Source organism: Apostichopus japonicus, chromosome 18 (genome assembly GCF_037975245.1).
Source record: "Apostichopus japonicus isolate 1M-3 chromosome 18, ASM3797524v1, whole genome shotgun sequence".
NCBI lineage: Eukaryota > Metazoa > Echinodermata > Holothuroidea > Aspidochirotida > Stichopodidae > Apostichopus > Apostichopus japonicus.
Window position 1 is genome coordinate 16,115,659 of NC_092578.1, and position 27,971 is coordinate 16,143,629.

At 37.4% G+C, this 27,971-nt stretch overlaps 2 protein-coding genes across 5 annotated transcripts; one reads left to right on the forward strand and one right to left on the reverse strand.

Moving 5' to 3' along the window:
* The first annotated feature begins 50 nt into the window (after window positions 1–50).
* LOC139958886 (replication protein A 14 kDa subunit-like) lies at window positions 51–5,970 on the forward strand. Of its 4 annotated transcripts, none has more exons than XM_071956301.1 (5): window positions 51–127; window positions 2,013–2,195; window positions 3,189–3,257; window positions 3,997–4,102; window positions 4,570–5,970. In XM_071956301.1, exons 2-5 carry the CDS (start codon window positions 2,106–2,108, stop codon window positions 4,677–4,679), a joined length of 375 nt encoding a protein of 124 aa, XP_071812402.1. In that variant the 5' UTR covers window positions 51–127; window positions 2,013–2,105; the 3' UTR covers window positions 4,680–5,970. The 4 variants fall into 4 exon arrangements, with proteins under 4 accessions (XP_071812402.1, XP_071812400.1, XP_071812399.1 ...); XM_071956299.1 differs by lacking the exon at window positions 51–127 and adding an exon at window positions 271–426; XM_071956298.1 differs by lacking the exon at window positions 51–127 and adding an exon at window positions 278–437.
* LOC139959169 (GATOR2 complex protein MIOS-B-like) lies at window positions 5,113–26,971 on the reverse strand. The gene is made up of 22 exons (XM_071956768.1): window positions 26,814–26,971; window positions 25,814–26,024; window positions 24,850–25,041; window positions 24,057–24,123; window positions 23,539–23,598; window positions 22,909–23,013; window positions 22,110–22,246; window positions 21,370–21,493; window positions 20,654–20,689; window positions 20,028–20,146; window positions 19,251–19,394; window positions 18,218–18,358; window positions 16,292–16,485; window positions 15,424–15,495; window positions 14,595–14,701; window positions 13,158–13,336; window positions 12,547–12,735; window positions 11,445–11,572; window positions 10,208–10,385; window positions 9,468–9,609; window positions 8,347–8,443; window positions 5,113–7,884 (listed from the first exon to the last, which is right to left on the reverse strand). Exons 2-22 carry the CDS (start codon window positions 26,009–26,011, stop codon window positions 7,788–7,790), a joined length of 2,706 nt encoding a protein of 901 aa, XP_071812869.1. The 5' UTR covers window positions 26,012–26,024; window positions 26,814–26,971; the 3' UTR covers window positions 5,113–7,787.
* Window positions 26,972–27,971: the final 1,000 nt, after the last annotated feature.

Sequence of the window (27,971 nt, forward strand, 5' to 3'; positions counted from 1 at the left end):
TTACACTAGTCTGTGAGTGTCATGCGCACTGAACTAAAATCACGTTTCAGTGGTCATCATAGAAATTGAACAGAGTGCTCATGTGATCGAATTATTAGTTATCATACACAGATAACGTCTGACATATGTAAGAAAAAGCCTTTGAAGTTTTTCGAAATTTGATGTATGTAATTAATGAAAACTTAGGAAATTATTAACCTAGATGTGACATATAAGTTTTAATTGAATATAAAGGATATTATCTTACTTTCATAACAGCTAGGCTCTTCCACACTCGTGCGAGTTATTTGGCGGGAAGGGAATCAAACTCAGCGGTTGAGATTTATTCAATACAGTGTCCAGGCCTTGCGAGAATATTGAAGAAACCTATAAAAAGTGTATTCCAGCGGTGCTTCATTGATCAGAAAAATATTCAGTCCAAAATCGGTACAAGTTAGGTGCAGGAGCCAGTCGTTTATTACTTTGCGCTTGTCAAACTTGATAACTGACTATTTCCAAACTGATATATAGCCGAGAGACCACTAGTAATAGTATTATTATTAACGTAGTAGCAGTAGGCTAGTACTAGTAGTAGAACTTAGTACTGGAGTAACTGAGTTCGGTTATGCTAGTAAATATTAATATTAAGGCCTAACCTAACCAATAGGCCAAGGAAAAATGTTAGACTATTGCATATGCAACTAGGCAACTAGGCTGTCGCCTTTGGGTTATACCTTTTGTCCATTTTCCTGTGATGCAACCACCCAATATGGCGGCCGTGGCAGGTGAAAAAGGCATAAATTTTCTGTGATTTTGTGACAATTAACCCAGTAGGAACTCTGTGATTTCTCAAATTTTTGCATTTTCATTGCTAAAAAAATTAGCACGGCTTTGCCATCGCAAAGGCCAATATGCAACCTTGAGTCAGACTGAACAACATGAAAATGATTGAGATCAATATTCTTAAGGGGGACAAATTGCAGCTACTATTTCATTTAAATTGGTAGGTCATCAATAAAACACTCAATATTGCTGTTTTGCGGGACCTTTGACCGGGACCATTGAATTTGACAAATGTCAAGTTCGTAATTGTCAGCCTTTGAAAGCAATCTGCATGAGTACCCTTGCTTATTTACGTAACCAAAAACAATTTGAATCCAGTTAGTGAATGTATCACATAATTTTTATATTGTTTCAAGGATGATCATGTTCTGTTAATTCCCCATGTTTTAATTGGGAACGCATGTAAACCCAGACTCTTGACTATATAAGCACTACTGGCACCAAAGCTATAGTAAATAAGTGACAACTTAATTGATTATCGTTACTTGTCACTCTGCCCAGTTATATCTTGAACAGCATTTGAATTCCACGAGACCGAAGGTCCGTGTGACCGAATTTCCGCGAGTCGATGGTCCGCGAGACCGATGGTCTATGGATAGTCCATCGATCGTAACTAGACTTTTTCATTAGAGGGGCTTAAGAGGGGGTCAAAGAGATTGACAAGGGGGCTATTAACATTGTTTAAAATAAGGTATCGCTATATCAAATTATTAAGTTATATTCTATTCTAAAATTTCATTTGGGGCAGCAGGGGGGCGAGACTTTGAGAGCGGGGGCTTTTGCCCCTTGCAACCCCCCTGGTTACGCGACTGATGGAGGCCTGGTATCAATGCAAGCCGCCCCAGCCCCTTGTGCAAGTCACTGGTATCCACTATGAAAAGAACTGGCTGTAAATTCTCTTTAATTACGCGCTTTATCAACGTAACATTACTGGTAGTAATATTTGTCTTACCAGTTTTATAGGCCTAGTAATAGTTTCGGTCTCGCGGGGCCTAGTAATAGTTATGTTCTCGTGACCTGTAACCCTTTCCTGCAAATGCACAACATGTTGAAATGCAAAAAGGTAATGGTGGTTTCTAAATCAATTTTCACCCAATTGTGTATAAATTTAAACCATCAATGAGTTACATATATATACCATATGCTTTCAAATATTTAAGTTTTTTTTCATCTCTTTCTTTCATCAACAGATTAGAAGACAGTTTTATGCTAACAAAATCCACTTTGTTATAAAACAGGCTTTTGTTTCTTTTGCAAAAAAAACATTACAAGGAACAAAAGTGATGGATTCATCAGCAAAGCCCAGGATCAACGGTGCACTCCTCAGTAACTATAAAGGACAAGTCGTTTGTGCATTGGGCAAATTAAAAGTGGTAAGCACTATGACACTGTTATGTACAGTACTATATAGTATTATATAGTATTTATATAGTATTTATAGTATATTATATATATATCACACAATTTATGTAAAATAAATTGTAGTAGAACTTCTGTATTTTCTAATATAGAATATGAATCATAATCGGATATATTGTTAATTGGCCTGATAGGGCAGTTATATTTTACGACATTGAGCAGCCACTTGGGCATGTGTGAAAAAGTCCAATGGCTTAATATTACTTACACTTCACATGGGATGGCTATAAAATTAACAGTTTTTAGACCATTTGAGATTTCTACTAAACAATTTGGAAGACCATTTCAGATGGAAGAAACTGTTGACCTGTTCCTAGATCGAAAGGATGGAACCCCATTGTACTTTAGCCTAGCCATTGCTCGAAGTCATGACTAACTACCAGCTGTTAGGTTTCATGACTTCATAGCTTCAGTAATGCCACTGTATTTATTCACTAGACAATAGCACTCGGTCTGGTTTTTATCCAGAGCAGAGTTTGAACTTGAGGTGGTTGAACATGTTACCAGCCTCATAGCCTCAAGATTCAAGACTAGTTTCTGTGAATTTTGAAAGAAAGCAAATTATGTCATCCTAACAAGTAACTGGCAGTTCAAATTTAATTTATTGGTCAAATTATAATGTTAAATATTATAAACAGTTATATTGGGAGGGGGGATCTAGTTTTGGGTAAATTTTATTTTGGTTTATAATAATTACACGCAGGTGAAAGGGTGCAATTAATATGCATTTCAAATTTTAGAAGGTATGTTTTTTTTTCTTTTTACTTTTACAAACTATGGAACAAATTCATGAGTTACTTAACAGTTTTCAGGAAATTCAATTGAGCTGGGGAAAACAAGTTCAATAACAAGTTTGTGACAAAAGAAGACTAAATAGTTCAATATGATATTACTCCATGACTCAGTGGGTCCTATATAAATATAACTTTTGTTTTCAAACATTTTAGGACAACGGATCATCCTTTTCTATGACGCTTTGCGATGGCACGGATGTAGAGGTCTTTTTGGACAAGAAGGTAGGTGATACCAAGAAGGGGAGATTGTCTAGACTTGGGGGGGGGGGTGGGGAGAGGATATGGGGAGGGGAATGATGTTGTGGATTAAACCCAAAAGGGAAAAGCAAACTTCATGTTCTCTTTCCTGGTCTTGTTACTCCACTTCTTTGAAGTGACTGAACCATAAAAATGTTTTGAAGAGCACTCTAGAATCAATTTTCCATCTTTGTTTCCTCTGTGACCCGTTTGTAGGCAGTGTGGTGATATATGGTTACTTTCTGTGTTCCACTGATAAAACGCTGTAGTTTGTAACCACTATTTCGAATGCAATGTTAATACACGCAGCCTCTGTGAAAATGAGTGGAATCCTAGTAGTGAAAGAGGGAAGCATTACTTTTGTATTTTGAGAATAATTTTTTCAAACATAATTTCACCTTTTTTTGTGGAATTATACAGTGTACACTAATACATACATGTGTGATGTTTTGGGAAATTAATTTTGAGCTTTTTTTTTGACTGAGAGACCTTTAAGAAGTATCCATCTATTTCATTCTGGCAGACCCATTCATGACATCACATAGTTGCAAGATAGGCCCAAAACACAGAGCACAATCAGAAAGATAGGGAGAGATTTAAGGAACATTTGTGTCCTTAGCATCACTGACTAACCATAGCACATATCCTAAATTTATGTGAATATTACTGTGTGTTATGTCTCATTCAGTTTGAACCGATACGTATATATTTCCCTTTTCTGTAGCCTGAAAAAGAGTTGGAGGGGATGATTGAGGTGGTAGGAGAGGTCGGGAGTAACCATCATCAAATACAGGCCCTCGTTCATCGGATTCTCGGCGATGTCGAATTTGGTGAGTGGCAGTAGTGGTATGGAAAAGCTACTGTACCTTAACAGAATTGCTGTTCTCTTGTTAAGCAAAACTCCAACTAGTGCTTCTTCTGATAGAGAAAAGTTAAGTCATGTTCACCTTATGTAGCATAAAAGTCCTTATTGACTATATTGTTTCAAAAAGAATGTATAACCAAATTTGACATCACCCCTTTCCTAACCCTCTCCCCCCCCCCTCCCTCCATAAGTTTATCAACCTCTGATTTTGTCGTTTTAAGGCATTCATTGCCGAAACTGACTGATTCTGGTTACCAGAGAGACAAAATTGATGATTTTGAAATATTTACCGTTGTACTGTACAGTTTTCTCGTTTGACATGTCACCCTCTTGTGAGAAAGGTCGATAAAAATCTCAAGTCGCCATAGCAGATTGCTACTCAAGATCACCCCACCATCTGATAAATTATGTTTGTTTATATTTTGTTTCCAGATGTGAATCTGTACAATGAAGCTGTCAACTTGTCACATCAGTTTCCAGAGTTCTATAAAGTTGGTATTTCAGACGCAGACAGCCAATCCCAAGATACCATGGACGCCTGATTCCCTTCAAAAACCAGTCTGAAAAGTCATCCTCGTGACGAGGAGTAAATTTTGCCGAAACTGATAGTCGGCATATTTGGACTGTGGAAGACACACAGTGTTTACATGCCGGACTACGATAAAGCCTTGAAATAGCCACGAGAAACTTGGTCATTCGACGACCAGCTATTGTAGAGTAGTAATAATATAGTCACCAAGTTTTACAATGTCTACACAGCAAGCATTTGTCCATCAACCGAATTATTTTGTTGTACTCTGAATTTATAGTGATATATTGTCACATTACAGCTCTTCTACCAGACTTGAAGGCTAATGTATATGGAATTTTGCAGCAACAGGCAAGGAAATATGAATAGTTGCTTATGTTCACTGTACCATCTAGCTTGGAATGCAGTTTCTTGCAGTCCTTAAGTCATCCCTGCAACATTTTGTGTGTGAGCAGGATTAGCGGTTCTGACATTGATGGAAGTGTACTATGCTTTCAATCGAGCCCGTTGGATCCTGACAATTCTATATGCAGGTTTCATTTCGTGCACTCACTTTCGATTTTGTGAATGGTTTTGTAATATATGGTGTAAGTTCATCGATAATTTTCAATCAATGATGGCTGTAGATAAATAATGCAGAAGTTAACATTTTAGAGCACTAATTGCTTCAGTTTTTTGTAAAGCTGGGAAAGGGAGTGGGGTTGAGGAAAGGGGTTTAGAGGGGGTAAGGCAGAATTGTAGTCTGGATGCGTAGTCTGAATGAAATAGATGCTTGGAGTCTGATTGAAACATGTTGCCATGTGTACGACTCCATTGATGGGCTCCATATTACATAGCTCCTGGTATTTAGTAGGACATATTTCTAGTAGGACATGCAGAGCTATTCTGTGGCTCTTTGACATTCTCCATTCTCTTGAGAAAGTCTGTTTTCTGTAAGCTGACAGAACAGCTAGAGGTATGGATGAAAAAGTTCATCTTCAGAACTTAGTGATTTCACTAAATTTAAATCCATTTCTGGAAATGGGCCACATTCTGTTTCAAAACAGAAATTTTGCACAGAATTTATTTACCCGCATCATTATACCCAATGTAAAAATTCAATGTAAGGGTAGAAATGAGATCATCTTTCGTATAACGATTGCAATTGAGCCTGAAAGGTTGGGTCATGTGACTTGCATGTTAGTCAGTGGTTGCTATGCAGCATATTATATCCCAGCATGCAGTTTCCCCCCAGATCATTCATAATTCATGATGTAAATATATAATGTACTGCTTGCATGGAAATACAAGGAGACATACTCTCATTGTTTGTAATCCATTTATTTTTGTGTGACCACATCTTTATGAAATTTTTAATTTGTGAGATTTAATACATATTTACATACCCTAATAGAATAAAATTCCCAAGAGAGTTGTGGTTTCTTTAAGTATGAAAAGACAAAGTCACAGAACATTACTATACTAGGTTATACTTTCATTTAAATTTAATAACTTGTACTGAAATATTGATATTATATACTGCTTCAGCTTTTCAGTTTTATAGATACTTTCACCAATTTCATGAGAGTGTTTTAAGCAATATTGTAATACTGCCACCTATCCATACATACAATTTTTGCACACTGGTAAACCTGAGCCAAGTTTTGAGGTCAGTTTGTATACCTGTGTACCTCTGTTTATGAAGGACAACCTACACTTGTTCTGCAGGGATGCACCCAGGATTTCATAAAGTAGAGGGTTTGGCCTTGGGGGTAGGATAGGGAAGGGGTGGAATCTAACTCTCATGTTGATTCTGAGGTATATATAAACCATAAATTATATCAATTGGTAGGTACCAAGGCTTGGCTGCACTAATAACAACCTTTCAATTATTTTGGAGAGGGGGCAGGGTTTGTACAACAACGTTGTTTAACTCACGTCACACCTCTGCTGACCCCCAAGTAGCCCTTGAAATATTCTGTTATTGCACACAGTAATCCGTTACAAATTGATATCCAAAAGTGAGCCTCAAACCAAGATTTTTGATGACATAATTCACAGGAATATCAAACGTTATTTAATATTTCAGATCCTTTTGGTGGGTCCAACAAAAATGTTAAAAGAAATTCAATAGCAGTACTCTTGTATTTGTTAATATAGTTGCATGACAGATTTAATCCCATTTAAAATACAGAAATCTTTTACAACCGATACAATAGGTAACTTCCAAAATGAAAATGGGAATATACAATGGCTCCAATCTTTGTATAGAAGCTTTCTCTTGCAGACTTCGTCTCAGTTCATTTTCCTTCAATACGATATGAGTCGAGGTAGTTTTTATATCCTATGTGAGGAATAATACAAAATTACCCATAACCGAAAGATGTAAATATTTTAAGAAACTTTTATACTCTTTTGAGTTACACAATTCAGAGCAAAAAGCACTTAACCACATGACACTTGACAATAGGAGGAACACTTGAAGCACACATTCATTGAAATAGGTCTATGGACACTGAACAGCTTCATCCAACCTCACTGAGAAACATAACCGATGTTAAAGTCAGCTGAATGCAAAGATAACGTCAATCCAAAGTTTGAACTTTTTTTGCCTCTAAAATTTGACGAAGGACCGCTCTCCTTAAACCTCTCGCATTGCTAGTCTGGTCGAGATAAACCTCCTGGGAATGAGTTTTGTCACTGCAGGAATAAACCGTTGTATCCCGTAGCATTTGCTTATGTCTGGTCAAGGCAATACTCTGTGACATCGGTCAACCAGTGTCTGGTGTCCGCAGAACGAAGGAAATTGGTCATAAACAGAAACAAATTTGGAAGTGAAGCTAGAAGACGATTCTGTCCATCAAGCAAGTTCAGAGCCGTCTTAATTTTAGTGTTTGCTACGTCCAGTCAAGGCAACACATTTTATCTGTTCTATTCCCTCTGTTTTCCAGCAGTTGAAAGCCATCGATATTTACATTTCATGATTGCAAAGTTTCCGGTGATTGTTTTTCGTTTGTGTTCCTCCATCTCATGGTTACTGCAATTCCCAAGAAGCCGATGGAACATCTCTTTTCTTGTCTGGTTGTATTAGTTCCGTTACAATGCAAAGAGTTAGGATAACACGGCTAACCCCCCCCCCCCTTCAAGTGTCCATGGAGTCTAGTGCGGGAAACGCTCCCACCGTGTCTAGCTGCATACACTTACATACACATCCAGTGACAGGACATTCGGAATGTGTGCTGCAAAAGAAAAGGCGGGAAAAAAAGAAAAAAACTGGTCAAAAATCCTGGAGAGACTTAGGCTGAGCACGAAAAGCTCCTGAATAAAGAGCAGGGTAAATATAAGCGTTTACATTTTGAAAAGCTCATTTTCCCGTAGATAGTTATAAAAGATTGAAACCACTTTGATTTTTAAAAATAAAAAAGCTGCTCAACTTTTTGAGGATTTGTTTAGCAATTCGGTCACATCTGCATATGGAGGGAGGGGGAGTGGGGGGGGGGAGAGGGGAGCATCAAGATTGGGGCACCAATTCCCTCTCCCTCCACATGACCCCCTATGATGCTGCCACTTTATGTAATACAAACAGGCTATCACTACCGATTCTACTGTTCCTACAAATCTGTTGAGCTGTCACATGACAGTACTGTGTGTAAAAAAAAACATGTCCTGAATGGGTTGCCTATCGTACGATCGCCACTTACCTGAACCAATCCCGAAGGTGACAGCCATGTCCACCATGTCTACACGACTGACACCAGGTGAACCATACATCAAAGCTGGCCTTCACCGCATTATCTCCTGCAAGAAAATAATAATAGGGCATTTATATAGTGCCATACATGAAACGATATTCTATGGCGCTTTACAAGGAAAAACTAAAACATACAAATAAACAGAAACAGCAACAAGAGAGAAAAGAGAAAAAATTGGATTACTTGAAGGCCTTATTAAAGAGAACTGTCTTCAGACCTTTTTTTGAAAAAGAGAAATGTGGATTGGTCAACAACCAAAATAAGCAGACAAAACAGAAAAAGGAGCACTTTGATTCAAATTGTATTATACCTGTACTGTACCAAACGAAGGAAACGACCAAATAATCATTTCCGGTCTGTGATGAAATTTGGAAATGGGTGACTTGATTTTCTTATTCCATTATCTAATTATTAAAACAACTTGTTTGTGCCAGCTTGGTTGCCATGGTGTTGAAGAGGAAGATTTTGCCTTCGCTTGGTTATTTGAGAATGTGGTTGGATGTCGGAGTAAACTCTCAACCATCAGGTGTAAGGGGAAAGGGGGTGGGGGGATTAAATGGCAGACTCGGGATAAGGAAAGGGAGAGGTAATCTAAGGAGAAGAAATATGTAGGCTGGAGTGAGATGGTAGAATCTCCCCCCACTCCCCCCAGAGAGTATTTATCCGGGGGATGTTCTAGTGAAAAGCTTGGGATTTATTCACCTCTATAGTAACTGGTACATTTAAGACCTCTACAAGTGATACTTTCTGCTGTCCCTTTGTTATTTCATACAAAACTATATCCTCTGCTTTTCAGCATTAAGTAGTAAATACACAACTAGCCTAATGTATGATCTCATCGAAGATGCTTTACACTTGTTAAAGACATCTCTCGGGCAAATATACTCTAGGAGGGACATTCACAATTGCTACAAAGGTAATCTCCTACAAATATGACATGAAATAATGAAATATGAATTGCATTCCTTATCCTAAGTATGACCTAAGCTTAACTTGACATGAATAAACTTAACTAAATACTCAAAAATATACAAATATCCCTCATGAACAAAGGCAGGTGACCCTCTTACCTCCCCCTGTACTGCTCTGCAATGCCTTGCTTGATTTATTCCTTTGAGGTAAAAGCTTTGAGGTTCCTGAAGTAGTGCCCATATTCATTTGACATAGAGAGCACCGGGGGAGTGGCTTCCTGCAAACATAACAGGCCTTTGGCTGAAACAGGATTAAAGGGAAAAATTTAAGATGAATAAAAAAAATGGTTGCATTGCTTTAGACAAATTTTAATTATCTTCAAAATCAAATTAAATATACATTACAGGTTTTTCGAAATAAGAAAGTAAAACCTGCATTATCAAGACCTTCTTATTCAATAATGCAGTACATTTTGTCTATGCTATACTTTATATTGTGTGAGTCATACTATGATCGGGGTAATACGATACCAAACAGCACTTTACATGGGTATTGGGACTTATTAGATTTCACCTGTACGGGTAAGACCCTCGGGTCGCTACGTGCTTCGGACAACCCAAGGTTTTGGTGTAATCAGTACCTCACATTCGATTAATCGGTAACGAACATTTGATTGATCGGTACCGCACATTCGATTGATAGGTACCGCACATTTGTTTGATCGGTACGGTACATTTGTTTCACGGTATCGCACATTCGATCGATCTGTATCGCATATTCGTTTGATCGATACCGAACATTCGATTGATCAGTAACGCACATTCGATTGATCGGTACCGCACATTTGATTGATCGGTACCGCACATTCAATTGATCGGAAAGAAAACGAACGAGTCACCTTCAACGTGGACTGGCCCCGGCCACCGAACCTCATGTGCGAGCCTCCGCTTTGGATTGATCTCGAGGAGAGGAGAGAGGGAGAGACTGGACTGGAGCAGAAATGACAATGAACGTACGTCTGTTCTGGGACTTTCTTACGAGAGTCGATGGCATGGAGAAACATGTCAAATTTGGCTCTGAGGAAGAAGAAAAAACAGTAGACGACAATGTTATTGTGAATAGTCGTATGCATTCTTCCGGTTCATTTTTCGGAAAGGAAAAATGGAATTTCCAGGAGTTCAAGGTGGAGCTTAACCTTCTTTCATCATATGCTTACTGATTAATAATTGTAACATTTCCTGTGACTTGTGGGGGTGGGGGGAAGGGGGGGATTGATTTTGGAGGGTACCCACACTAAAATACTTGTAACGATAAGTTGCTTGTTATATGCCCTCGTAAGATGAGAATTGTAGAAGAACTGTTTTGTTAAGTTTGCAATTAACCTTGCTGTGCTCAAATTCTCAAATGGCCAAATGGCTTAACCACCATCAAAAAAGTTTTTCCACTTTATTTATTGCAACTTTGTCATAGCTACCTAACTATCCAGACATTTTTTTATATATTTTATTCTGTAAATAAACCTATACGTTTGGGTAAGACTGAATAAGAGAATATTTCAAGAGAGGAATCAAGATGTTTGTTAACCAGAGGCGTAGGAGCCCAATTTGATTTGGGGGGGCTGTAACGACTTGCCTGAAAAAAATATAACAAAATTTTTCGCACGCTCCACGCACGTCCAACATGTTAAGGTGCATATCGTATAGGCATGCATCGGTTATTACATTGCATGCCAATAACATACGATCATTTTCCGTGTTATTACCATTCCATATTGGTTATAATTATTGGGGAAGTCGTTACAATACTAATGATCATAATAATATAAGTTTAACCATTGAAAAACACATTGTTAAATTATTTGCCCGAAAAATTCTCAGCATATTGCCCGCATTTTCACAAACATTTTTGGTTGGGGGGACTGCAGCCCCCTTGCCTCCTACGCCTATGATGTTAACCAAGGGCGGCGGAAGCACTTTTAATCTGGGGGGGCATCGAGATCTCTTACTGAAATATCGCTGACCTAATAAGGTGATCAAGAGTACAATTTTTATGTAGAAAAAGGGCACATTTTTAACCTGAGGAAAAGTGGGGGGCACGTGCCCCCCCGGTTCCACCGCCCTTAATGTTTACCCTACCTCTGATGCCAGAGTCTCCACGTATCGAGTAGTCTCCGATATATTTGCATCCATTGCTCCACTTTCTTGTCCCTGATGAGTTCTGATGCATGCAACACCACACAGCTGACCGATTGCACATCGCATGTCTAAAAACATGGCATAAAAAATAATAATAATAAAAAAATAATAGTAATAATAATAATAAAAAATAAAAAAATAAAATAAAAAATAAAAAAATCAAATTTTAGGATAGCATAATTGGGTCACCTAAGAGCAATTGTACTATAAGACCATTTTCCTAAATCTGTTTGGTTTTACATATTTAATATGTGCAGCATCAGGTACACTTACAGGAATGAAAAAAAATAAAATATGAAGATAAAAACACTGTACAACACATTGGACCTACCACACTTTTACAGCAGATGTACAGGCCTAGCCTACTCTACACATAACAATCGAACCTGACGTTTATCACTGTCATCAACTTTTGAAGATATTGATGATCTTATTTCATATTTTTTAGGCATTTAAACTTTTATGAAATTGTAGAAATGATTGATGTTTTTTTTTTATCTTTTTTTGTGTGCTTGCTGCTTTTGAGAGATGTTTCTTGGAAAATGTACATGTTTGAACTTGAAGCAAACAAGTTTGATTCCACAGATGCACAACTATCATAAAAGTTTTAAAAACATTTTCAACTTTAAAAGCACGATGCAGCAAAATACGAATACACCCATGTTTATTGGTAGTTTATAAGCTTCATAAATAGTGAAAGTTTTAACTCTAACTTGTCGCAGGTCAAAGAGGAGAATGAAAATTGAAAAATAAAGAAAAAAAACAAAACATATTTTGCATCAATGTGCATCTATGATGTTACACTTGCTTGCATACAAAGTTCCTTTTCTGTACAACAATTTCAACCAGAAATATCTGGAGAATGCTATGCATGAATTCTAGGCATATTTTAACCATGACTTTGTTTCCTGGTTTGCAAGACAAAAATAAATTTACAAATGAACTGTTTCGTTTAAACTTTCACAAACTGGTTATAATGAATAGGCTATCAAATTATGATATTTAATTATTTATTTACATATATAGTTTTTGTTGCACTCACATGATCCAGATAACTCTGCAGTAGTTCCAAGCCACTACCTTTAGTCAAGCCGGTGACCAGCACACCTGCCAGATTACCATTTCGTATGATGCTAGTGGATAGCTGTTCTAAATATTCACTCAAATGTTGGTCGTTCAGATAAAGGCAGGCAAAGCCTATTCGGTCTTCAATTTGCATCTCAGCCTCTTTCTATAGAGAGAAAAAAAAAAAATGAAAATTGTTTATGTAAACATCCTTTACAAATGAAAACACAAGAAAGGTCACCACAGAAATATAAAGTGTTTAAGAAAGACGTTGTATTTAAATATAGCAAATATCAGCCTTGGCAGAAACCTACCAAAACTGATATTTAAAGTCTTGAGAAAGGTCTGTAACTTGTAAGGAGCAATATCAAACTAAAGCCTAAACCTACCACAATTTGCTAGTAGAGATACTTAGCCTAGCTTACTCTGCACAACAGAAAACATTACTAAAACTTTCATCATCATTAACTATTTGGGGCTAAATACTGGTTAATTGTGCAATTTTGGTGGAAAAGAAAAGAGGTTAAGAAAGTTAAGCTGTACAAGTTCGGAAAAAACATATAATCTTTATTGTGGTAAATAACTTACAAGAACTCCATCGTAACTAGTGGCATCTGTGGATGTCATGAAAGTAAACATCGCCCTCAGATACGGATTATCCAGTTGTCGGCTGAGAGAGCTCACCATTTCGCACCACAGGGAACTTCTACTTCTGTTCAGTCCTGCTAAAGCCATGGCAACTGCATTCAAATGTGCACTGTTGGTGCCTGAAGGTTAAAAAGAAAATATATCAATTTAATCACTCTTGGTTGAGAAACTTTAATAAATGCAACATGCAAACAAGTGTTTTATGTTTTCATATATTTCATAACTTCAAGAATAACAGTATTCTTCATGTTTCCTAGTGCAACCTTTGTATGCAAAGGTTAAACATCCTATTTTCCATGTGCCTGTTATATAAGGTGACCATATTTTTCAACTAGGAATCTGGGACAAAGTTTTAAAGATGGAATGTGCAGCCGGGAAGGGGTCTCTCGATCCAATTGAGCAAAAAAGAGCTTGTGTGTTAGAGCATAGACACGTCGGTATAATCAAGAGTAGGCCTATAGGTCAGCACAGGAGTAACACAACTTCTATGTTGTAGGAAACACTGTCACAGTTGTACAATACTCTGCATATATAGTAGGATAGGCCTACCCTACATTATAGTAGTATCTTGATTCGATCTCTGCGATCGTCAGCGCAAGTAATAATGTACATCTATGGTTTTTTAGGACGTGCAATTAAAGTATAACAGTCAGTAAGGTAGATTATGCAACGTTTCTACATCTGTTGTGAATAAAATGTCGTATATTAAAACTTCGGAGACGTCTTGTTAAATCGAGGACCTTTTCGTGGACGCTTGCTCATCGGGGACGAAACGGTGGAATCGTGGACTGTCCTCAAAAATCGGGGCGTCTGGTCACCTTACTGTTATATAAGAAGACACATGTACCCTGCACACTGTTTAGCAAGTGATCACACCTTTGGATTTGTTGCATAAAATGTGCAAACAAAAGAATTAAGAACATGTAACCATCCACTAGCCCCAGAATCTGTTAAAGTGACCGCTGCATAATGGATAATCAGGGGGGTAGGAGCCAGGGAGGGGGGCACTTGGGGCTAGTGCCCACCCCCACTTTTTTCCAAAATAGCAAATGTGCCCTACTGGTAAGTAAAATGTGCCCCTTTGATGAAGAACTGTCTTTTGGATATCTTAAGCCTTTGTTAATTTTAAATAGAGTCACGTACCTGCACCATAATAGTATTGATAGCGTACTATAACACATCATATATATTTAAGTGATATGGCCGGTGTGTATCGATTTATAGCATAACGAGTGGTGGTTGTGGAATGGGAAAGTGCCCCTTTGATGTTGCTCCCCCCACTTTTTGGAAGCTTCCTCCCCCTGTGGATCACGATGTAATATGAGTAAAATTTTGTTTGGAAAAGACAGTGGAAATGTAACGTGCAATGCCACTCACCCGGTCCCCACTTTGCTCCCTTGTTGAGTATTTCGATGGCGAGTCTGATCCTGAGGTGAAAGACGGCGACACAGGCAGCTCGTTCGTAGTTTCCGTACTGTTCAATTCTGCAGAGAAGAGATGAGATTATAAACACCGCCACAATTAATTGGTGTATTGGTTATTTGGTGCTTTAATAAAAATTACCTAAAGCATGACATCCCAGCCCCCACTGTTAATAATTTGTGTATCACACGTTACAAACAATATTACCTAACTGGTTATTAAATTGATACAGAGAAGTTACATCAAAATCATGTAACGAATGGTTACACTGTCAATTAAAGGGTGTGAAGACTCGCGCACAAAGAAACGTCTCATGCCGGTAATCTGACTTAGTTTCGACTGAAGTGTAACAGAAGTGTTAGAAACCATCATCGATCCCAGAAAATACACACACAGCTTCAGTAGTGTTCAGTCACTACATGCAGCTACGGTCAATACCTATAACAGAGTGTACATAGCAGCGATGGACATCTCAGCAGGGAGTTGTTATGGAACTCCCTGATCTCAGGTCCAGATAAAAGAACAAGGTATCACGTTTCATTACTGTCTACACTTTGTAGCAATAAGAAAAAAAACTTCACTTGCAAGCAACGGAAAGTTAACTTTTTCACAGGGCGGCACGCGGTTTGGGGCGAGTCTTCAATGCCTTAAACGTTGATGAAACTTCCAAATCCGAAGGAAAGCTAGTATCTCCTTATTTGTGTTTTTATGGTTTTTTTTGTGGTTTTTCTTGGTTGCATATCCCTCACTATCATATAGTCCTATAAGTTCCCATAATACCTACCTTTCAATAAGTTCCTTCAACGCTACCTCATCTGCAAACGTTGGCCATCGACACATCTTCAATGCCAGAGATCTGTAATGGAAATGGAAGAAACCTGTAATCCTGTATGACACTATAGGTCAATGACTATAGGATTTCAATGCTGATGTGATTTGATGATTACAGGATATATGACTACAGGATTTAGTGATTACAAGACTAACTGGTTACAGGGTTTTCTCAGCACTTTGGGATTACACAAGTGATTGAATACATATTTTGTGATTGCATGACTGACTGGTTAGAGGATTAAGTGATTTCAAAGTTTAGTGATTTCAGAACTTAGTGATTGCAAGATTAATTGGGAACAGGAATTAGTTATTACCACTGTTCGTGTTACAAGATTTTGTGATTACAGGATTTTATGATTAAATGAATGACTGGTTACATCATTATATATGATTACTGGATTAACTAAGTAAATATAGAGTTGACTGATTTGAAATACAGATTTCACTTAAATATTTCATTTTGTCATATTTTTGGATTACATATATTCATCGATCAAAATTTTCCGATTAAAGGATTTACAATTACAATAATTTTTTTTTACTGCAGTCAGTTTTCTGTTTAATTAGCTCCTTGCACATTAATAAAAACCATGATGTAATAATTGACTTTAGTATATTACACATAACTGTATGCAATATTTTGGTGATTTCGAACTCAATTTATGCTATCATCTTTTCATTATTTTGGAATATGGAAATGTAAATGAAATGTACCTTACGAAGTGCAATTCAAAAAATATCTTCATACCTATGTACCTTCAAAATAAATCTCACAAAAATTACGAGGGGAGAATATATTTCAATTTATCTCCACTCACCTCTCTTTGCTTCTGTATACCTTGGATTCGATGTCTTCGCAACAGTCCCAACTGACGGTTTCTACCACGTTCACTTCTCTTCCGTCCTCCTGTATGTTGACATCGCCCTTAATAACGGCTCTGATACCGTAGAACTCAGATCCCCGCATATTTTGGAGTGTCTTCTCCTCCTTCCTCATGGTTCTCATAAGTGTCTGGTCCGGCAGTCAAAGATTAATATTTTCATTTTTGTGATTACATGATTACTTGTGATTACATTTGTGATTACATTGTAATTTGTTACTTGTTGTTGTTGTTGTTTTGTATAAGGGTGTGGATGAGCATCGTTTTCTTCATGAGAGGATGTGCGCTTTAATATTTTCATTTGTGTGATTACACGATTTCATGATTACATTGTGATTACATGATTACATTGTGATTTGTTACTTGTTGTTGTTTATGTTGTTTTGTTTAAGGGTGTGGATGAGCATCGTTTTCTTCATGAGAGGATGTGCGCTTTAATATTTTCATTTGTGTGATTACATTGTGATTACACGTTTTCATGATTACATTCTGATTACAATTTGATTTGTTACTTGTTGTTTTTGTTGTTTTGTTTAAGGGTGTGGATGAGCATCGTTTTCTTCATGAGAGGATGTGCGCTTTAATATTTTCATTTGTGTGATTACATTGTGATTACACGTTTTCATGATTACATTCTGATTACAATTTGATTTGTTACTTGTTGTTTTTGTTGTTTTGTATAAGGGTGTGGATGAGCATCGTTTTCTTCATGAGAGGATGTGCGCTTTAATATTTTCATTTGTGTGATTACATTGTGATTACACGTTTTCATGATTACATTCTGATTACAATTTGATTTGTTACTTGTTGTTTTTGTTGTTTTGTATAAGGGTGTGGATGAGCATCGTTTTCTTCATGAGAGGATGTGCGCTTTAATATTTTCATTTGTGTGATTACATTGTGATTACACGTTTTCATGATTACATTCTGATTACAATTTGATTTGTTACTTGTTGTTTTTGTTGTTTTGTATAAGGGTGTGGATGAGCATCGTTTTCTTCATGAGAGGATGTGCGCTTTAATATTTTCATTTGTGTGATTACACGATTTCATGATTACATTGTGATTACATGATTACATTGTGATTTGTTACTTGTTGTTGTTTATGTTGTTTTGTTTAAGGGTGTGGATGAGCATCGTTTTCTTCATGAGAGGATGTGCGCTTTAATATTTTCATTTGTGTGATTACATTGTGATTACACGTTTTCATGATTACATTCTGATTACAATTTGATTTGTTACTTGTTGTTTTTGTTGTTTTGTATAAGGGTGTGGATGAGCATCGTTTTCTTCATGAGAGGATGTGCGCTTTAATATTTTCATTTGTGTGATTACACGATTTCATGATTACATTGTGATTTGTTACTTGTTGTTGTTGTTTTGTTTAAGTGTGCGAATGAACTTTGTTTTCTTTGTGAGAGGACGTGCCCTTTAAAATCGTCGACCATTTTTTTGTTTTAGTAGATGCAATCGACGAGTGAAAACAGGAGAGTTGAATAAACAAGAAAATAAAATGGTAGACCAACAAAATAAAAAGAATAAAATCATTAATAATAATGATAATATGAAGAAGAGTAGCCAGAGCCTTGAAAAATTATAAGGGCTGAGGTGGTCTGGTACGTAGTCACAGGCTAGACATTCATGACATACTTCCATGCAACTTTGAATCTTCTCAGTAAAGATTGGTAGAAACAAGAATATGAACAGAATTCTCCAGGAGCTCTTGTCTTAGACACTATTCAGTGTGCAGTGATTTGTACTATGTTGCATGGAAGTCCCACATGGATGACGATCCAAGCCCCACACAACCAAAATGAGACCTTGTACCCCCTTCACCCCCCGCACCCCACCCCTTCCCAATACCCCTCTCGTTCCGATCCAGTCTATCTTGTCCCAATTACTACAAATGTCCATCTGAGTAAGGATATAGTTCATCCAATTCCACAATTTTCTCAACATCGTATCTTGTTCACGTAGAAACGGAACATTCTCAGCCAACGGTTTCTGTAGACGAGAACAAAATGAAGCAAAACTTTTGTGAAGAAAAAGAATGTTTTTATGAGATGCCAATAGCATCAATCAAGCTTTCTTGACCAGTTTGAAGATATTTTTACACACCATGACCAAAACCATTAAAAGTTATGACCTAAAAGTCACAAATATTAACATATTGTATTGTTAACTTATGTCATTCACAGCAATATAGAGGATTTTAAAAAGCTCCCTGAAGTGTCTTAAAGGCATCTGATTGTACCTAAAATGACATAGATGCTTTAAAGCTCCCCGACGGAATTCCTCACGTCACTAATACAATGTTACTTGAGACCATGATGTCCTTTTTCTTACACAAAGGATTAATAAGTAGAAATATAATATTCAATGGAAATAACAATGTTCCGATTTGTTAATGCAAATATAGGCTAGGCCTTGGTTAAGCTCTTTTTAGTAACAGGCTCTCTAGAGCACTCATACATAGATCTAGAGATGAAGGTTATTTCTGCTTTCTTTTAAAGGGGGGCACTTATTAATGGCTGGTGGGACACCTATTGGCTGGGGAAGCCTTGTTAGGGCCTTTGTGGGGGTCCTACAAGGTAATGGTCCCGAAAGTGCTGCATTGTTAGATGTTTTTCGTTCTCTCATAGCAATTTTCTGACACACAGAAAAAACAGGACTTACTCTAGAAATTTTCTTTGCAAAGAAACCCTTATGTGATCCCTCACACTGGTTCCTCTGCCCCTGAGACCTGTTGTGACATTATTACATCAACTAACGATGCAGTTCCTACTAATGGATCTGCAAAGTGGGAGACTTTATGTCACAAATAAAACAAGCTGGTTTCAACCATTTTGCCAATGTTGAATGAAACGTTGAAATTTGAAATTACAGACTCTTATACCTGGATACCGTAACCCTGCAGCGCTCTCTTCTTCATGACGAGGGAAATGTCGTCCTCTAGTCCTGGCGTAAACTCCTCCAGCGATGGACAATGCAAGAGATTGCGACTAGACGCTAAGCTACAGGCAGAATGGGGACTCAGGCTCTGTGTGAAGGTAAATCATAGAGAACATTCTCATGTCAAGAGAAATACAGCATGAAGAAAGAAAAAGAGGGATAGAAAAAACAAAGATGCTTGTAAATAACATCAAGCCGGTTATGCAGAGGACTAGTATGCAATCTGGGGGTCACAATCCTATTGTAGAATAGCCCATATAAAAATTTGGAGAATCGGCAAAAAAAATCGGAAAACAAAATTACAATATTTGTGGGGCAAAAATGTGGAAAAATCTTGAACGTAGTTTACTAAAAAAGTTGCAACGTATTACACCACTTTGTATCTAAGGACCCTTAATCATATGGGGATATCTAATGGAGAAGGGGATACATCTTTCCTGTGACCCCCCTTCTGGGTGGGGGCCACAACATCCTCCAACGGAGGGGTCGCCAAGATGACAAATGTAAAAATTGGGAGTGACCCAAAAAAATTTGGAACATCAATAAATACCAGGAATGTAAGGAATTACCAAAATCGCTATCCCCCTCCTCTTCACCCACAATGACAACCACAATTTGGTCGTTTCTGTTATTGTTGAAGTTATTTGATGGTATTTTGTATAGTAACTATAACTCAATCACTATGACGGATCTTTCTGGTTTAGAACAAGTATTTACTCACCACAGATATAATATCCTGAACTGTAAACTCTTTTAAAGTTCCAGTCGGAGACACAACAACCATGTTGTTCTCCTTAGAAGGGTGCATAGCAAAATTACTGACAGCCTGACTGCTAAGAGCTGAATGAGAGAAAATTTGAGTTAAAAATGTTGAATTTGGAAGCCACACAACGTGAAAGTTGTAAATCCATAAGCCCTTGCAGGTTTCGCCCACATTTGTGGTCGCATTAAGCGTCGTTAACATAACTGCTGATTTTTATTATTTTAAAAAGGAAGAGTGAAAGAAAAACAATACTAATGTGAAGAAACATATCTTTAACTATAAATGCATCTACAAAATAGACAATAAAATAAAAACTGAATTAATATAGACACACATGAGAGAAAGGCACAAACCAACCAATTTAGAAATAGTTGCCAAAAAATTGCATCAGCAGGAACAAACAGAAGCACAACTTTGTATTCTCCCTAACAAGATTTATAAAAAAATACATTTCATCATGCTGTTGTACATCTAGAGAGATTAGGTACACTGGATATATACAGAGAAAGCATATTACATGAAATTTTATTCAAATTCAAAAGATGCAGACATTCCTTCGATAACCAAATGATCTCTTCACTTACGTTGAATTAATCGTTCTGTGTACTCCATCTCACTGGCTGCAAAAACAAGGGAACCGAGAAATTGTGATACATATAGTTTCCATGACAACAGCTTTATAATTCCATAGATTATACAACTTTATAAATATGGAAAGAAGAATGACACATTTCCATCGCTATGACAACTACCTGGAAGACTACCATCTCCAAAAATCTGCACTTTTTCATTAGTTCTACATTTTGTCCTACGATCAGAAATTTGCTAAATTTTGGTTCGAAACGTTGACATTCTTTTTCCCCATATGCAATGAAAAATTGACTGTTGTATGTAGCGTTTACAAAAAAAAAAAAAAATTGAGCTGTTTCTTTCATGTCTTCAGAACTTTTCATTACCAGTAGACATGTGACTATTATTATTATTAATAATTTTTTTTGAAGTGATGTAGATTTTTAAAATTTTTGGGGTATAAGACTAAGCCACAAGCATATATATTTTGATCATAACAAGGTACAAATAATTAGTATGCTGCACGCACCAGCATATAATGAATATGTAACAATACTTTACTCCCCACCTCCCATCTGATCCCCCACCCCATGCCATCCCCCACCCCATGCCATCCCCACCCCATTGCCCACCCCATGCCATCCCCCACCCCACCCTACCCAATCCCCACCCCATCCTCACACACTGAGAAAGTCTGGCTTGCCATTGGAGTGAGTACAATACCACCTACCTACATGTTCTAACTTGTAAACCTTAATTACAGAGCTCTCCTTGGGTAGAGACATCAAGACTCCTTTACGAGTAGGATTCCACTCTAGCTTTCCAACCGGTCGTACCTCCTTCACCGACAGAACCTGTTGATGGAATTTCAAATGGAGCAAAGTTTAACATTCAAATCGCTTGGATGTAAAGTGCCAAACACAACAGTAGTTTTATGTTTACTCAGAAACAACTTTAATTGCATCACTGTTCCACCCAGGGGCGTGTATGGATTGATTGATTTATTTATTCATGAATTATCAATTTAATTATCTTTTTTGCTTTGCATCAAATAAAGAACCGGGTACCGGGGGGAGTCGATAATGGAAAAGACTATACCTATAAGGGAAATGAACAATGGATACCATAAATAACAACAACAAAAAGAAAAACATTAAAAATTCTAGCAGAAGTGGCTCGATCGGATGTCATACATATTTAGGCTTCCTCTGGTCTTGTTCTTGTCACTGAAACCATGACAACACTGTGGAGACCTGAGTCGTGACACATTACAACATGGCAATAACTCAAGTAATGACTTATTACAACACTAAAGAGAGAAAGGCATGGTCGATTGGAATTTGCAGCAATTCACAGTTGGATAGCACAGGACTTCAGGATCCCCTGGTTCAAAACCTGACAGACCTAGCCCAAATATTCCTTTGCTCTTTAAACAACAAAACTTTTTCAGAAAAATTAATAAGTACTCACTGGTTTATCAAAATTCCTGAGATCCCAAATGTAAATCTGTTCTTCAAAATATGAGGCAAGTTGATGTTCAAACAACGGGTCGGCCACTAATCCGTGCACACCTTTCGTGGAGGTGACGTTTCTAGAACTGGCGGGATCTACAGAATGAGATAACAAAATCTGGTTTCTATGATAATGTTTCACGAATATATGATTTCAGTTTCTTTAACCAAACAGATGGTGAGAAAAAAAACAACCAGACAATTTGGGACAGAAGGAAGAAACTTGTCCTTGATGGAAAATGCAGGGCTTCGAAACAGGCACTCTTTTCTGTTCATAACCATAGTTAGCCTGTAAATGGAGTTGTTGTTGACCATTTCGATAGGAAGGAAAAGAGCAGCCTGTGACATCAGGATGCCATGACTGGCGCCACCACGATGGATGCAAAACTCTTAAGAAGGTCAGAAGAGTGCAATCATTATCCTCGTTGTTTGAATGTGAGGAATCCAAGGTCCGTGTGAGAAGTGTGTGTGAAGTGGAACATTTAAGGAGGCAACCTTCAGGTCAAAAATCTGTGAACACATGTCCTGACCAAGCGTTTTCAAGCTGTGAAGCTATTAGATAGGAAGAGTGTCATAAGGGTGAGTAGACAGGTAATATTATAGCAAAGTAAATATCATTGTGAATGTCTTTAAGAGATAAAGAGGGTGAAAATGACACCATCTCACAGAAGTGGTTCATCCCAAGCTGTCTAGCATTCCGAACGATTAAATGTCTAACAAAGGACACACTCACATCTCCAATTTCAAAGAATACTGACCTCTTATGTCAAGCTTTTTCAACAATTTTCCAGCAAAGCCAGCGACTAAGCATGTTGCACTCTGAGGTAGCCATGTGACTGAATTTACCACATCCGCCTGTGTTCCTGCAAGATGAAAAACTTTCAGGTCTTAAAAAAAAATTCTTCATTTAGTATCACACTCTCACGTGCAAAAATGATAAAATCTATATCAGTGTTGAAACGAGTAATTACACGTGTCACTAAATTTTTAAAAGTGATTAAAGTGACTCGAACAATTTTGCCACAATTTGAACATAGAGATAATATAGTTACATGAAACAGTGCCACGCTATTTCAACAATTTTCCAGCAAAACTAGAGACAAAACATGTTGCACTTTGAGGTAGCATTGTGGTGACTGAATTAAGGACACCCCCCCCCATGTTCGTGCCGGATAAGAGACTTTTGAGCTGTTCAAATTTTCTTGTGCCTTAAATTCAGTCAGAAGAATTACTGGCACTGACCCAATTTGGACTTCATTTTAATTTGATCTCGCACACTGTAGTCAGAGAATCAAACAGATGCTTTTGATGTGCACCGTACACTCATTAGACCTAGAATATGTTTTAGTCCTTTCTCCCTATTTCGTTGTAGAATCTGCAACACTCACCAAATTCAGCGACAGGTCTTGCTCTTTCAGACGCCTGGCCTTTTCCAATTCTATGGGTTACTGACAGTAGAGATCGAAAAAAAAACTAATGAATGATTGGAAACATTTAAAACAATTTTTTCAGGCGTGAGTTACGTAAAGAAACGTCTTCAATAGAGTATATATGATGACATAAATTAAGGTGATTCACTTTAATACCTCAAAATGACTTACAAATAGTCACAAGTATACATTTCTCGAGAACAAGTATCAATTTTTCACATGTGTTTACTTATCATGAACGATTAAAAAAGGGTTTTAATAATGAGAGACATTTTTCTTTCAAGTGTTATTTCACTGGCATAATATATGTGTCCCAGTGATTACTTCCAGGTGATTCCTATCTGAATCACTCCCCCCACCCCCACCCCCCACCCACCATAATACCTCTAGTACATTTTTTATTTTTGTTCTACATTGGAAGCACTGGCAAATATGTTCCTTTAAGGCTGAATAAAAAACATGTGAAATATGCTTACCAGAATTATATACATCATAAACTGCTAGACACTGATCAGGCCTGTGTCGATCATAACTCACTGCAAGCTGCAATACAAACGCAGACAGAACAGAGATTTGTTTACTTCATTCTTCATATAATTTGCATGAATGGGATATGCCATTATGCCATTGTTTAGCTGAGCAAAATTGTTGGAAGTTTCTGGCATCCTTACAGTAGGTCAAAAAAACACATTAGGCTTATATTTTGTGAAGATATGAATATTTCAAATTTTTGTTGTTGATTATTTTGTAAATGCATCTGGCTACAACAAGAGTGAATGATGTCCTGGATAACTGAGCTGAAAATATTTTTGTTGGAATCTAGAATGGATTGTAAATGGAAAATTGATTAAGTACACACAACCAAAATTTGCTAGATTGTCTGCTGTTGAGCTAACACTAATACTAGACTGTGTAAGAGTTATTAAATGGTGCAATACTTTCTTACTGCCCTAGAAACCAGTCAAATTGAAATATGAAATCAACTAGACAAGGAAAATCATATTTATGGCTGGCACTCCAAAAATAACAGGAAACTGTAGGTAACAGTGAGACAACGGTAGGCATTTCCATAGGTTTAATACACAATTATGCTGGATGTAATGCTGTACTCTCTCTTTGTGAGAGCACCATCAAGTCAGCACCTCAAGGAAGTCCTTTGCATATGAGCAACAAATGTTCCTGCAATGACATTTTTTTAATATGTTAACAGTTGCAAAACTTTAGATAAGCAAGAGACATACATACATGTCTTAAAGATTGTGTACAAACCAGTTTGTGTTCAGTCTTGTTCCAGGTAACACTGTTGCATTGTTTCGTGTGCTTCGGATTGATTTCGCAGCCAACGAGTTCTGTCTTGTCCAGCGATGGATCAGAGTTGAAAGCCGATAGGACCACTTTCCCGGTGGATAATCCAAGAGCGAGGATATTGTCAGAGTTTGGATTGGGGCAGAGAGCAAAGCACTGAAGAAAACAAACGATATGAAAGAGGGATGTTCCTTAAAGTTGCATTTTACTGAATTGGTGATACCCTTCTCTAAAGTGGAAAGAAAATAAAAGGTCCTGTACAATATAATACTGTAAAAAATCAATATGTTAGCCTACCAATTTTGCACAAAGAATGTTAAAGTTAAGCTTTAATGTTGTAGGTTTTCAAATAAAGCAAATAATCAGAGGATTTTCTATCCTGGATTAATTTGTTACTTATTATTTGCAGCCAAATGGTCATGGACACATAGAAAATTTTCTGAGTTATTTTGTGGGTTTTTAATTATGTTTACAGCAAATATTGCATGGTTTGGTCAGAGTGATGAAAGTGAACAACTTAAGAGAACAATAAAACTTTTATGCTCTTCTTATTTTCCAAATTTAAAAAGAATTACAGTAAAGATTTTAAGGTCCTAAATATTAATTTTCAAACACCCTTATTATTAGATATTACATCCAGGGCATCTTAGATGCTGGACTTCAGATGTAACCATCTTTATCCACTCAACCACAACATTAAAGACCAACCACAACATTAAAGACCCACCACAAAATTAAAAAGAAAAGATTTTGCACAGATTTAATCTAGCACAGAATAATTTAGTGATTAAAGTTTTCATAACAGTTCTGAAGTTTGTGCATTTTGAATGAAATACCATAAAATATATATTAAAGATGTCAGAAGTCCTTGAACTGTCATTTAGCTATGACCCTAAACTAAACTAGTACACCTTCAACTTAAATTTACCTTCACACTCTGTAGGTCTGCTTTACTCCTCAAGTAAAGTTCGCCTTTTGTCGCTTGCTTTTGCTGCCAAGGAACAACACCAGCAGAAACCTCATCTTTTGTGGTCAAACGGTGGAAGTTGATTTCAACTTTATCAGTTGAAAAGGCAACAAATGTGTCTGGGTCAGACACACTCCATTGTAGATCCCACTTAGTCATCTCCCTAAAATAACTGTAGGGATTCAAGGTGGACAAAGGAAATGTCAAAACAGAGCAAATATCAAATGTTAAATCCAACTAGGCTCCCGGAGATGAAAATTAAATAGAATTGCAGTTGTATGCCTGTAGAATAGGAAGAGGAAATTGGCACTGACCTTGATGTAGATGAGTAGGTTAAAGTATGAAACAATACCAATGAACTTTTGAAGCATTCCATGTTTAACTTTAAGTGGACAAGTACTTCAAGAAATGAGTTGACTGATTTTAATTTTTACAAAAAAGTCTTCAGCATAATGGCTCAAGACAGAGCATACACTGAACTAGCAGGAAACCTATTTCTTCAGACATAGTAAACACTGCATCACTGAAGTTTCAAATTACTGACTAACTTGATGAGTTTGTTCTTACTGTCACATACATGGCAATGAACGTAACACCACAATTTGGGAAAACCTTTTTCTAGACCATGACTTAGGGCTTGGCGAAGTTCCCCTGGATTAAGTTGCGCTTTACCTAAGTCCTCATCCACCTATATAAGTTCCCATTCCCCCTTCCCCACGAGATCAAAGCCACAATTCGTCAATGCTCCACCACATCATGGGCGAGAAGTCCGCGAACATTATTACTAGATCTAGGCCTACGTTAACCAAATGCGACCATTTGATTTCGTGAAACTAGTCATCGCAAAACTAGAGCACAGTGTCATTTGGTAAGCAATTGAGAACGCCGGGCCAACTACTAAATATGAAAGAGAAATCCCTCGATGGAACTACTAAAAGCAAACAATTTCAAGTGACCTGACCTGTTTTTCGTTGAGACCGAACCAAGCAAATTATACAGTACGTGCTGGTAGAACTAATGTTGGCAATGAATATTCCACAGGTTTTCTTTCTGTTTGTTAGTAAAAAAAAGTAAGAATGGAAACTAATGCTGACCAGAATAGCTAACAGTAAAATAGCTAGAAACATTGCCATCCGTCCGCACAACCACGCCCCAAGATATAGCATATACCAAGGGATCAGGGGGATACAGTCCAGGGCCCGGGGTCAATTCCCAGGGCCAGAGGAAAAATAAAAGAAATAATATTTTGTTGTGATTTTCGTAATACATTTAAGGCCGGTAACAAATGTTATTTTTCCCGGGGCTCAACCTGGTTTTCGACGCCACCGTCAACAACCCCGAGCCCCTGATCCGATCAAGAAGCATCGCATACCGATCATCACAATCTTGCCAGAGCGTGGTACAGCAAAATGAGAGATCAAAGTTACTGCGGTTGCGAGGCAAGACACAATGGAGTGCGATGCTATAACCAAATTCATTCCCCAAATCTATCTACCCAATACTGACGTACAAGCCCAACGGCTCACTAAAATATACTAATAATGAATGTAGGCTAAAAGAGAAGTTGAAAAAGGGGGAAAGATGCCGGATGCGATTTTGACATCCATTTAGTCTATTTATTCCATCTTCATGGTGATTTATGCAATTAATGTTTTAGCTCAGTATTGTAGTTGTAGTGAGGCTCCGATAAAAGGCAATGGAGTTTTTCTTGGTTTGATTAGGACAAATTTCAGATAATGATTTAGGGAAAGATATTGTTGTTACATCTTATAAGCAGTTGGTTAGGCGGCTTCGGAGAATTCTATTCAGGATTGGAATCCTTACTTCTCTGAGTTCAGAGACGCACTCACTGAAGAATGTTTCCTATCAGAAAGTTGTGAATTGAAATGATTTGACTGGGTTAGTTAATTGTCCTTTCCGAAGAGTTTCAATTGCTTTGGTTGGTTAGTTTAAGAATTGCAATAGCAATTGTGGTTTTGTGTTCAGATTTTGTTAAAGGGACCTTGATGCGGACTCCTTTCTGTTGTGTCATCATCGTTTTTCTTCCCCTAAACTAAATTTTTGTTATTGGTCTGTAGACTGTTACTGATAAAGGTTAGTGCTGAATGTGATATGGAAA